The 13822-nt window shown below is 29.4% G+C and overlaps 1 protein-coding gene across 2 annotated transcripts in view; it reads right to left on the reverse strand.

Annotated features, from left to right (window-relative positions):
- LOC139512763 (receptor-type tyrosine-protein phosphatase N2-like) overlaps positions 1–13822 on the reverse strand; it is a 141932-nt gene that overhangs the window by 9178 nt on the left and 118932 nt on the right. For both annotated transcript variants that reach the window (XM_071300644.1, XM_071300646.1), the window contains exons 12-17: positions 12774–12904; positions 7953–8007; positions 7111–7258; positions 2267–2340; positions 1548–1625; positions 87–206 (exon numbers count right to left, since the gene is read on the reverse strand). In XM_071300644.1, coding sequence (XP_071156745.1) covers positions 87–206; positions 1548–1625; positions 2267–2340; positions 7111–7258; positions 7953–8007; positions 12774–12904 — 606 coding nt within the window. The remainder of the gene's footprint in view (positions 1–86; positions 207–1547; positions 1626–2266; positions 2341–7110; positions 7259–7952; positions 8008–12773; positions 12905–13822) is intronic.

Below are 13822 nucleotides of genomic sequence, written 5' to 3' on the forward strand. Positions count from 1 at the left end.
ACCAATCAAACCATAGATATTCAAAGACATATCCTATAACATGTGGCCTATCACTTTTGTTATTTAATGCCATTTTTTAAACAAACCTCGTATATATGATACAAGTCACTGCCTTCCTCTGGCCAGTATCGGTGGCACATAGCTTCACCATTCTCAGTTAATTTTGATAACATAACAATAATCACACTCCCTTGTTCCCATACCATCTGAAATACAGATATAAATACATTAAGAGTCTGATCTACTCACCTGTCAAAAAATAATATTATATGCAAAACCTGAAAAAGTAAAAAATCATCAATTAATGACACTCACTCATATACAGAGTCTTTAATGGATTTCATCATATACTAGCATATTTGCAGATCTAGTATTGCTGATCATTTTAGATGTTTTCAGTTTCTACCAATCTTTTATAGTTTTGCAAATAGATAAAAGTAAGTAAAAACTTTTATGGGCAATTTTTAATATGAAGGGGTCATCCAATTGTTTTGGTCATATTGGCATTCTTGTAGCTCTTGTATTGCTGATCATTTTTGCTTACACGATTGGTTATTTTACATATTGTCATTTGTGTAAATCTTGTATTACTGATCTTCTTTGTTGTTCACAAATTATCTATTTAAGTTCAGGCAATTTATCAGTGCTGTTTTCCTGCTCAGTATATTTTTTAGCTATGATCAAAAGAATAAATTAATATTGAAATTACACGTTTTTATTATGCATCAAAATGAGTGTTCTTGATAAATACTAGGTCAATCAATTTGTTTGAACAATATAATGATGATTGATAATGCGGAAAATTGTCTTTGTAACACATGTTACCTTGGATAATAATGGAATAAACTAAAAGACCTAAGGTCAAATATCGTTATGGATGAAAAAATCATTTTAATCATAATTTACTGATAAATGGTTTGGAAAAATTAAGCCTGGACCTCCAACAGATAGTAGCAAAAGAGAATCTTCAATTCATTTAAAGTTGCCTGTTTCATTGCACAAGTACTTCCTTATTTTTTTTTCACGTTATAATATAAATGTAAACATTAGACATGTGCTGTTTAATCTGTCTCATTTTTTGAACTAAATGATTTTTCCAACACTATTGATGCATACAGATTGTAATATTTAAGACACCTACAATTATTACAGATCTGGCTGACATACCCGTAGTGGAAGGTTAACGAAAATTCACATTTTACTGTATTTATCCAATTTTACCATTTGGAAATTGCAAAAATTGTCTTCACCTTGCTCAAAGGTAGAAAAAGACTTTCAAATATATATTCATTTGTCATTACGCAGGCAGCTGGAAAGCTATCAACAAAGAATTTGAAAAGATCAAGCCTATGATAAAATATTAAAGTCATTAATTACCCAAGAACAAAGAGCAGAATTAAATTCTATATTATTAATCTTAAAAATAACTTTATAAAGTCAAAAGTTGATGAAAGAACTTTGGAATTTATTGCAGCCTGTAAAAGTACGAATCCTTATAACTATAAAACTGGCTTGTATCATCAAACAGTAAAGAAATGTTTACAAACCTGCCAGAAGTCGGCCACTGTATGAGGCAGGGGTCCCTGTGTAGCAATATAGGCTGGATTTCTCGGATCATGGTCCGTCTAAAATCAAGTTATTTTATCTATCATTATTCTATTGGCTTACTGTGGATCAAGGATTTGTATTATAGTCTAACTATACAAATCCTTGTGTGGATTCATTTATTTTTTGTAGGTTCCAATTTTTGTGGATTGAGTAAAACTTACATGTTTGTGGATATTTAATTTCATTGTTTTGCCAAAGCCTACATACAAGTCTATAGAAAATTTGCTATTCATTGAACATTTAATTTTGTGGTTCACCTCAACCCACAATATCCACGAAACTTGGTATCCAATAAGTTATAATGAATCTACAGTAACAAAAGACACTATTTTAAATCATAGGCATTGGAATTGAAAGGTTAATTTTATAATTAATATATTTCTTGGGGAAATATCCAAAACATAATTTTATTGAATGCCTTTTTATGAAACAACACTGTTCTGAATGAAGCTGCTGCATCATTGAAAAAAAAATATAACAAAAGATGTTTTCAAAATATTCTTTGATCTACAGTTCACTAGTATATAAGATCATCTGTGAAGCAAAATAATACATATCTTTTTTTTGAGTTTCGACTTAATTAAAGAGTACTTTATCATGTTTATAGTGTTTATAAATTATTATAGAGCAAATAAATCAAATAAAAGTAGATACTTACAATACTGCTAGCATTGACATAGTCAGAGCTGGTGATATTACTGGCATTAGACAGCACTACTCTGGAGTGGTCATCTATAATTACAATGGTTAATAGATAATTAGTGTCCACCTGTCATACCTGTACAGGTGTATCACAGCTTGATCACAGTTGTCATAGCTGTTTAACACCCAATGTTAGCAGCAGCTGATCCCCAGACATATAATTCCATCAATATTGGATATGTGTTTAGCAATGCTTTGTTGAGTGGTATACTCTGTGTAGTTTATTTGATTAAGTTCACACAATCTGTTAACTATGTTAATTAATAATGTGCAACCAACTTTTAATACTCATTGACATTTTAAAGAGAAATTGAGCTTTCCATTAATATTACCGTATATGGATTTTCACATATTATGCAATGCCAACTTTTATCAATGTTTGGAGTAGAACACTTTTAGTTTTTATCAATTTCTCTGTTCGTATGGAAATTGAAAGTTAAAAAGTATTTTTTATATATTAAAATATTAATGAAAAAAATCTGGTTTTTTTTCTTTCTTGATTTTTTTTAATTAATTTTTTGCCTTGATACATTAATCAGTTAACAAATTTGTTTATATGACCAAGTTGTAGGAAAATTCATATGTACGGAAATACTGATTAATTTTTTTGGCAATTTTTTACATGCATTCAGCTACAGCTACAGCTAAATCCTAACAATTTTCCTCATTTAGAATAACAAAGAAAACCAAATGCTGCATATATATAGTTTATATTATCAGTCTATTTCAACAGGCTCCATAATTGTGATAACCAATTTAAATTAAATAAAAACTATTCCTTCTAAGAAAAAAGGTTTTGCATTTTAGTCATCAAGAAATATGTGCAATTAATAAAAAAAAAGTAGTTTTCTTGTTTGACCTGATAACTGAAAATCTAATAATATTCTTTTTAATATTTATGGTAAAAAGTTGACATTTAAATAATAATTCCTTTAATGTAAAGTAAACAAAGAATCTAAAGGAGCTTGGTCCTGCTTGGATATTCTGCCTGAATATCAGACAATTCATAAAATACCAGTTATACCAGAAGGCAATTCTTAGAAAAATATCATGAAATCCTTAACTTCATAAGAACATTTGTAATATGAAATAATAACTGTACCCACACAGCTTCCTCAATTAAGTACAATTTCCTTACTTCAAAGATAGAAATATATATAATTTAAATAGTTTGATATTTAAGATAATAAATTGTTTTGAGGACAAAATGTTCTCCATTTAGGGACATGGAACACAATCTTATCATGATCTTGTTTCAAACATTGTCTATAAAACATAAATTTTTCACATCAGTGTAAAACACATTAAAAATTTAATATGGCCTTAAGAACATGTCAGTAAAGTAGTCAATTATTTGAAATACATATGTATCTTGTGACTATATTTTTAACTCAGCTTCCTGGAACCTTTCATATAACCAGTATTACGTATGGGAGTGTTATCTCTACTCTATCCAATATGTGACAACTCCTATAGCCTACAGTTTTATGAGACAATTTATATATAAACCTATAGATCAGAGAGAAAAAAACCTGTATTAAATGATCCTATACTTTGATTAAAAAATAATGATACATTACATATTTCAATCTCTTTACATTGGTGTTGTGAGCTACCCCAATATTACATAACTGAGGATTGAATATCGTAATATACAATAATGAAGCTGGAATAAATATGGCAGTTTTCTCCCTTATTATTATGTATGATAAACACCTAGTCAGGTGAAAAATAATAACGAACTTTTGTCTGAGTCAATTAGTGGATGTCAGAGTTATAATACTGACCAGTATGTAATTATCTACACTATAACTATACCCTTTCTGGTCAGCAGCTGCTAATCCAAACCTCAATAAATCTATACAAGACCATTTTCTGCATCATAACTCTTATCATTAGTAAGGTTTTCTGTTTATACATGATAATTCAACCAGGACTGACAGAAACACATGACACTGCATAATATTTAACACTGAGATGATGATAACGTAGCCATCGGAATGAATATCTTTCATTATAAAACATATTATTCTACTTTTATTATTTCAATGCTTTGCTCTCTAAACAATAGAATCATTTTCACTGCATAATGCTGAATTTAAAATTTACACGTTCAAATTTGAAAGATTTAATAGAAATATGGTGCATGAAATGTGTTGGGAGACAAGCAGTTATGCAATATTTTAATCATTTTCAGTCATTCATGTCATGTGGAATATAACTTTAAAAGAGAAGTGGGGAAGTACATATGAACTAGTTGTAAGAGTGTATGGATAAGAACAAGAACACAAATGGGGTGTCATAAGTTGAACAACTAAATGTAGTTTTTAAATGAAATTGTGTACACAACACAAAGAACTAGAAGGGAGAGATGCCCATGCCCCCAAGGGCCAGTAATTCTCACAAGAAAAAGATTTAAGTGATGGATAAAAAGGGTCTAAAATAGCAGTTGAACAATTTGGTGAATATTTGGACATCTACCAGATTAAAGAGTTGCTGACAACTATATCATTGAGTTTACAGATTTAAAGAGTACAATAGTTACCTCTCACACCTGTCTAAATACCTAAGGATACAGTTAGACTAATTAACTGAATTAGCATCAAAACATTTAATATGCAGAAAGAAATTGATTCATAAAAGCAGAAGAAGCTCACTTTAGGTACCTCAACTGCCTTTTCTGTTTATATAAATCTTAATATTTATGAAATCGACTAAATAAAGAAATTAAAAGATACTGTATTCGTCCCTGTTTTCCAAATGTTTTTCATGACATCTGCATCACAAAAAACTATATATATGAAAAATGATTTCTGTGAAACTGAAATATCTTTCATTCAACATTAAAAAAAAGTTTGAAAAAGGAGTGCAGTTTACAATATGGCTTTTAGTTTCCGGTATGTTTTAAACTATGTGGTAAATTATCAATCCCAGTAAATTGATCGGTATACGGTATATTGATTAGTTGTAACTTATGGCACAAGTTCTTTCATGCAAAAAAATGTTGAAAACAAATTTAATGTAATCTCTAAATTATCAATACACAATAACCTTAATTATTCTAGTTACGACACATTCTGGCTGATGAACTCAAACAATTGAGATGATGTACGCAGATGAACTGTCTCATCAGATAATTTTATAAGGAAATGAATGAGGAGTAAAATGTAGTCAGAGTTCCTTCACAACTATCAATAACAGTAGCTAGGATGTTATTTCTAGTATAAATAATTCATCAGTGGATTAATACTAACTCCTACAATCCATCCTAGTAACTGAACTAATATCTAAACCATGTTAAATGATCTAGGAGGAAACAAAATTAAATATTGGCAAAAAAAAAACAATACGTTAATCATCAATGGAAACTGTCCAAGAATATAATTTTCATTTAGAAACAGAAAATGAATTAAACAAAAAAGTTCTCACCCTCACATGAAAAAACCTTCAGGGCTCTCAGGTAACAGTGCTTTTATTACTGTTTATCATCTAATTTTCTTTTCTAATTTTTGATTTTAAAAAGAACACAAAGAAAATGGAGGTTAAAAATAAAATGATACAAAATGGTTCAAGGCATTATATTGAAAAGAAAGATTATTAACTTGGTTCATGATAAAATCTTTAAAATCTTATCATGTGAATACATTAGCATTCAATTGTTAAACTTGGCTGATTTACAATTTACTGTAATTTTTTTTATATAGTATCTATTTTCTAAGGTGATCAAAGTTGGGGGTTGTGCAGGTCCCAATGTTGACCACAAGTAGAAGAAAACACCCTAAAAATATAATGAAAATTAAAGATAGTAATAAAAGTCAGAAAATCTTCTTAAACCTTTTGTCAAGAGGGACATTGAGATTTGGGATATAGCAAAAGCTGACTACAAAGACCAGATAGAAAAGAGTTTTAGGAATATCTACAAATTAATTTTTACTTCAATCCTTGATTTTTAAAATGCTTACTTTCTAGAATAAAAAGTTTGTGGGTGTTCTTGATTATGGATACATCATGCATTTCTATAAACTTACTTTAATTAGCAGGGGCAATGTAAACAAATAAACAGAAGGTTTGATGATCCTGTTCCAACATACAATACAAGGATGATACAAGGTAAAACTAAGAGTGCACTCAACTTTCATCTAACAACAATCATTGAAATTGTATTTAAGGTGTAATGTAGTTTGAAGAATGAAGTATTATATGGATGTTTAAAAGCGTGTATCAACGATTGAAACTTTCACTTTTTTATTCATGAATGCTGTCTTCAGATCAATAATCACTTATGACAAATTTTACTTTTAAGTGTGTCACTATGATTTTTTAAAAACTTATTTCAATGTTAAACACTACACAAATAATATTCTATTTAACAGTGATAGTAATTTTCTTCAACAGAGCAAATCATTTGATTATTAAATAAACTGCAAGTATATACAAAATGATACTCTTGACTTTATTTTAAATTACAAAAGTTGAATTGTGCTCTGCCTTATAATTATTCAGCCATATGCTCTTGGGTGACCATTTTATGTTATAGAATGACACCAAAGTAACAATGTACTAAACCTTTGAAAAAACATATCTGTTAAGTCTAGAACAGGTTATTTGAGCAGAGATATTTAAAGTAAAGACCAATCTATCCTCTTTTTTTTCTCCAAAATAAAGAAGCAATCCTTAGTAGAATAGTTTAGGAAGGAACATTAATCATAACAACATATTACAATTTATACAAATAAAATTGGTGGTAGATCATAAGTTTCTACCCTGTAGTTTATCTATTGAACATGAAGAAATGCTTACATGGTAATATATCACTGTATCTATTTTTTCTTGAGTTGGCCGAGTCACTAGCCACCTTTGTACTGGCTGGATCAGCTTCATAAGAACACAAAGCCTCCCATTCTCTGTCCAGTCGGTCTTTGTTCTTCAAATGGTCCTCCATGTAAGACTATTGAATCAATTGTAATTCATTAAATAATAGATATTTCTAATCATTCTCCTATTTAATTTCTTCTTCATTCAATATTTAAGGAAAAAGGTTATAAAGGGCTGATAATACATTCATTACAAATATATGGTACAATATGTCAAGTTTCAAAATATATGCCTGGAACAAGGTATCTACTTTCCTACATTTTTTATATCAGGTTGTATATTTTCTATATTTTGAAGTTAAACATCAGACTTTTTCACACACAACTATCTGCAGAAAATTCTATCCCCTATCAAACCCTACAGTGTTCCATAAATTCATGTACTCATATTGTTTCAGAAAAGATGAAGGAAGAAAGAATGGAAGAGAACATTCTTGGTTGTTTATTTGTTTAAACATTTGTCTTATTTATAGTAATTAATAGTTTAGGTCACATTCTATAACAGACTTCATGTTACTTGTGTCAATCATGGAAAATAAACAAATGTTTCATTTCCCTTACACTTTCAGGTTCTGTATGAAGCCTTTATTGCAAATTCTTTATAAAAAAAAATAAGGAAGATAATATATGGCAGTTTTGTTTTGCTATATGAATTCAGTTACAGGGTGTATAGAAAGATTAGGTCTATATATAAAGATGTAGATAATGTGAATTTGTACATTCTAAGTGCTAGAAGAGAGTTGTCTCCCATTTTCTCCACTTACTTACCAGAACAATGTGTCCTGTAGAGATGTCCATGTTGGAAGTGACAGGTTCCTCACTCCTATAATGATTAAACACAAGTTTTTCAGTAGAACAACATGGCTGGACATTTGTATAATCTATTGACCATCTTTTTATATGTGTAAATGTGTCCAAATAACTGTCACTATTGTCTGACCAGAAAGAAGATCCCACACTCTTAGATCGATGCATGTTGCAATCAAATTACTTTAACATAACACACTTTGGAATTAGATTCATAATATTTCTTACACATCCTTCAAAAAAGACAATTCAATCATATCTAGTTTCAATATAAATTAAATCACAAGAACTCTGTTTCATTTTTGTTCATAAAATCTACTGAATATATTGAAGTTCAACTTTTGTACACAATTCTGTATCTTATCTCTGTCGGTTTCAACCATTTCACATCCTTGCTAATTTGCATAGTTTTACAATAAAGCACAAGGTAAAAGTAAACAACTTTACATGGTTTAGCAATCAAGGTAATTATTACATTAAATCACATGTAATCACAAAGAATTTATCTGAACTTTAGAAGGTAATATTAAACTCCACAATTTTCAGTCAGCCTTGAATATCAATATTATATCACCAATTGATTATTTACTATAAAATTTTGATGACTTTATTTATATATTCCATTCAAAAGATTGTCAATAATTTACATTACAATTTCTAGTTCACACATGCTGCTTTTATAGTGATGTCAAAATCATAAAATTCCTTGTCAATTTCAGCTGTTGCTTTAGAATTATTTCATTACAAATAGATAAAATATACCTGACATCCATAATTAGCCTTAAGTCAAATCACCAAACTATTACAAATCTGGTATTCATTTCAATTCAAATATTAAGGGGTAAACTTGTATTTCACAAGTCAAGTATTAAAATATGGAAAATGTCATATACAATGTATTAATATTTAGAAAAAATTAAAGCAGTTTTGAATTAATTTATAGATGTATGATGCAATTTATCTTTTAAAATTGTGTTTTTATTAATTTAAAAACAAATTATAAAATTAGCTCCACTTTCTATTTTATCTATTTGGATTAAAATGTACTGTTAGTCACTGTACAGGTGACTGTATGTATGCATTAAGACAATGTTTGTGTGGTTTTATTAAAAAAAGTACTCTTAGCACTAAAGTATCATGAAAACTTGGTGAAATATTTCAAAACAGGAAGCATAAATAATCTAAATTTGGTGAATCATATAGCTTTACAATAGTTTCAAGTTGTAATCTTAATTCCCAGGAAAGAAATGAAACCAGCTCACATTTTGCACAATGAGAAGGATTATTTTTAATGGCAAGGCATTTCCCAAGAAAACAATAAAATGTTGCTTTTTACAAACATATTCTTAGAACTAATATCCTTGTTTTTGACATTAATATCACAAATTTCATTAAAGCATTATAATTTGAAGAAAATTGAATTTTGGGCCAAACTAATGAACTGTATAAGCGTACAGTGGTGATAAACTTTTCTGCAATAATTGGAAACATTTTTGAAAGACATTAATGCACATCAGTAATATTAGATTGTGGATATAAGGCTCTTTCTTGAAACCATCTATTTTTCTTTCACTTTGTTCAGTGAAGAGCAGTTGTGTTCCCACTTCCCTGTTCAACAACTGGAAAGAAGTTGCATGCGATGTTGTGTAGTGTTCACGGACTACTTAGAAAACATTGATAAAAAACATGTTATGTGGGCAGTAAAAAAAATACAAGATATAATCGAATAGGAAGTGACTACCTAAGCATGCATGATTATCACTAACACAATAAAACTCAACAATACCATATATCAAATCCCTCCTTAATTTACAAACTCAGTAATATGTTTCTAAAAATTGCACATTAAGTGGGTAAAATAAATGTTCAAAGTAAAGGAAATTCTGCAGGTTATATTTGAAAATCACTTAAATAGTTCACCTTAACATTATAAAACTCCAGCCCAAATATAAATATGAAAAAAAAATCAGGTGAACAAATGTCAGATATATAATGGGGTAGTGGACAAAGTGATTGCAATGTACAACTCACTCCATGAGTTCGACTAATTATCCTTGCTAAATCAGTATGGGACATTTTATACTAGAATTTTTAATTATGTTTGGTGGGTCATTTTTACTGTAGCAAATTCGTTTCTTCTTTAAAAAGCAAAAACACTGTAGATTTAATTTTAAAATACTTATACAAGTTTTTTCCCAAAAAAAAGCTTCAAAAATTGAAACAAATAATTTGGATGCCTTCAATTTTTAATGAATTTTTACTGGTAAGCTGTCTCTTTAACAGAATATTTATTTTGAATGGGCTTTAAAGAAAATAGACTTAATCTTTCACAGGGTACAATTAAATGGATACACAGAATCAAAAATTAATCCACTCTATAAACTAAAAAAAGAACACCCAACAGAACAAAAGGGTGAAAAGGTTACTGACCTTTTTGTGAACTCTAGAGCTATTACCCATATTCTGGATTAAAATTATGTTGACCCTTATTTAAATTTAACAAAAAGAGTTGGGACAATTATTGTTTTCTTTACATAAAACCATTGCTTTTATCCCATGTAACATATACACAAGGATTTATTTGAATTTAGAATAATTATGAATTCTGGAAAAAGAAATAGAAATCTTTCAATTTGGAGAGTTGCATGGCTAATTGGGGTTATTTAACCTTAGTCATGGCACTTTAGATTGATTAGTTTTCATCATACATTTCTGATCAATTTTCCAGAATTTAACATTATTCCAGATTTTAATAATTCCTTGTTTTTAGTCAGGCTTAGATACAAAAAAATATTCTTTTTTTAATCCTAGCATGAGAAAGAATTAATTATGCTAAATTCAAAATAAATCTTCTTTCTACTTTTCCTAATTCCGATGGACATTAAACAAACAAAAATCAATCAATCATTTCTTCATTATAACTAAAAAAAACTTAACAATTCATACTTTCATTTAATATGTAAATAACAAAAGAAGTGAAGATACTAAAGTATCCTTTGTTCAATAGATATAAAAACCTTTTCAAGAAAAAATTCAAATTTAAATTTCCTTTCATTATTGAATATCAGCAATAAGGTATAAAAATCAATAATTCCTCAATTCTCATCCATCAATGATGACAATACAAATTGTTATTTTAGAAGAAACACTTGACTTTTTACAACATCACAAAGAATATGTTGAGTAATGTGCCAGGCAATATTAAACTGTTTTTAGACATAATTTCTCAATTTAATGCTTGATGGAGCATTTAAAACAACAGAGAAATTGTCTTATTACAAAAATAGAGAAAAAATATCAATAAGGAATCCTCTCAGGCACTGTTATCAAGATGAAACAGAAAAAGGAATTCAAAATGGTCATACATGTTAAAACTTGTTTTTACACTTAAAGATTCAGTGCTGAGAAGATACTGGTAAAGTTGTTTGGCAACACATTTAACTATACTTTTTTTATGCTGTGTATCATATTTGGCTATTTTTATTAACATAAATCAGGATGTTAATTTTCTTGTTTGAATTCTTTTACATTTGTCATGTCGGGGCCTTTTACAGTTTTGATTTTGATCGTTGTTGGAGGCTGTCTGTAACGGTTAACCTATAGCTGGTGGAAAGTTGTCTCATTAGCGATTTTGATCGTTGTTGGAGGCTGTATGTAACGGTTAACCTATAGCTGATGGAAAGTTGTCTCATTAGCGATTTTGATCGTTGTTGGAGGCTGTATGTAACGGTTAACCTATAGCTGATGGAAAGTTGTCTCATTAGCGATTCTGATCATTGTTGGAGGCTGTATGTAACGGTTAACCTATAGCTGATGGAAAGTTGTCTCATTAGCGATTTTGATCATTGTTGGAGGCTTTATGTAATGGTTAACCTATAGCTGGTGGAAAGCTGTCTCATTAGCAATTATACAACCTTCTCCTTATTTTGATATTTGCTTTTCACTCGTTAACATAAAGGATAAGTGCTCAGGATTTTCTTTGCCTTAAATGTGAAGCATTACAAAATCTTATTAATGTTGTAATAATATAATTGATAATAAATAATGTTCAGGTTTTCCAAGTATTATAAACAATCCAAGATAAAAAAGAAAAAAAAGAAAAAAAGAGAGGTAACTCTTTAGTTTAATATAACTGTATTTTCATTTAAACATGTCAGATTGAAGCAATTCACAAAATGTTATATTTCTATTCAAGAACATTTAGAAAATATCTAAAAGGTTATCAAGCAATGAAAATTTTATAAATTAATTTCAAATGATCTCAAATGTGTTCTTGGTTGTTCTAATTCAATCAACAGATTCTAAAAAGTGGACTGAAGATTTCTCATTTTACACAGAGTGACGGTACCTCTAGATTATCTAGAATCTACTTTAATCTAAAAGATGCCTAAAAACAGAAACAAAATAAAGTGCAGACCTGAAATTGGCAACCATACCACATCTCTTTATTTTTATATCACTAAGAGCAGACAGTTACTATGGTCAATCCCATGAATGGTCTCTTCTACGTCATCCCTAATAAGGCCTTATCACAAATTCATGTACAATTACACACACTACAGAAATAATAAAGACGGTTCAATCTGTCCAGTCAGTTATGGAGTAAAGATAATACTTCAAATGAAGGGTAAACAAATAGATGAACAGATGAACTCTTTATACCTTCTGGTATCACTTAAAGGGTATGCAAATGATAGGATTTACTGAGGTTCTAAGTACAAATGTATAGAGTAAAAGCAACCACTAAGTTTGATTGGATAACATTAAATCTGTAAAACCTACCAGGATGATGTACTACTTCGACTGGATGGACTTCTGACTTGGGTCTCTGACACACTGCCGATTCTGGAGGCTGCATGGAGTGGCTCAGGCTTCTCTGATGACTTACTCTGCATACGCTGGCGGCAGAGGTCCTACAAAAGATGGCCACCATTTGATTATGGATAATACTGTCAATGATTAACTGTCTACAGGTATTTGTTGGTGGATCTTTTTATAGCATGGAACTGATTTAGAGATAATAGATGAATACTATAGCAAGTCAAAATGTAAATTAGACACAAATGAAGCATTAATATAAAGTAAAACCAAATAACTAAATTATACCCTCCTGGTATTAAGTCTGTTAACAGATTAAAGACATTTTATGTGAATTGCGAAATTACAAGTTGAATTCTATCATAAAAACAATGAAGCTTATTTTAGATTAATCAGCCGTTAAAAAAAACGAACTAAAGCTGCAAACAAAAGATATGATCAACTGTGATATGATTATACAGACAGATCAATGGAGAATGAACGGAAACCAACCTTCCAATTGCTACATCACTTCCGTAAACCTAGGACTGATGCAAATAACACTACATTTCTGGTTCAACGGATTGTCAATGACAAACAGCACTAAATATGCTAAAGCCCAATCAATAAGTTAACGGAAACAAATTCATTTTGTACGCCTCAGATCCGATTCACTCTATTATAACTGATAAATCTAAAACTTTGAATTGGAAATGCATGTATTGAATCAAACATGCAGAATAACTAAACCTGATAAATTTTTCATTTCACAAAACATGGGAGAATAGATTTTTCTGTTAATCATTTTGCACATTTAAAGCTAAATTTTTCTATTTATTCATGTAGAAAATGCATGCATGAAAGGTTAACGCCTCAAACACAATTAAAAAGCAATATTTATTTTACAATTTCTTCCAGTTTCAAAAACAAAAATACACTACATTACAAGGATCAAACAATAAAACAGGTAGAATTTATCAATTTAAGATAACAGTTGCATTTATGTCTTAAAAAACTAAAAAAAACTAACAGTT

Source organism: Mytilus edulis, chromosome 2 (assembly GCF_963676685.1).
Source record: "Mytilus edulis chromosome 2, xbMytEdul2.2, whole genome shotgun sequence".
NCBI lineage: Eukaryota > Metazoa > Mollusca > Bivalvia > Mytilida > Mytilidae > Mytilus > Mytilus edulis.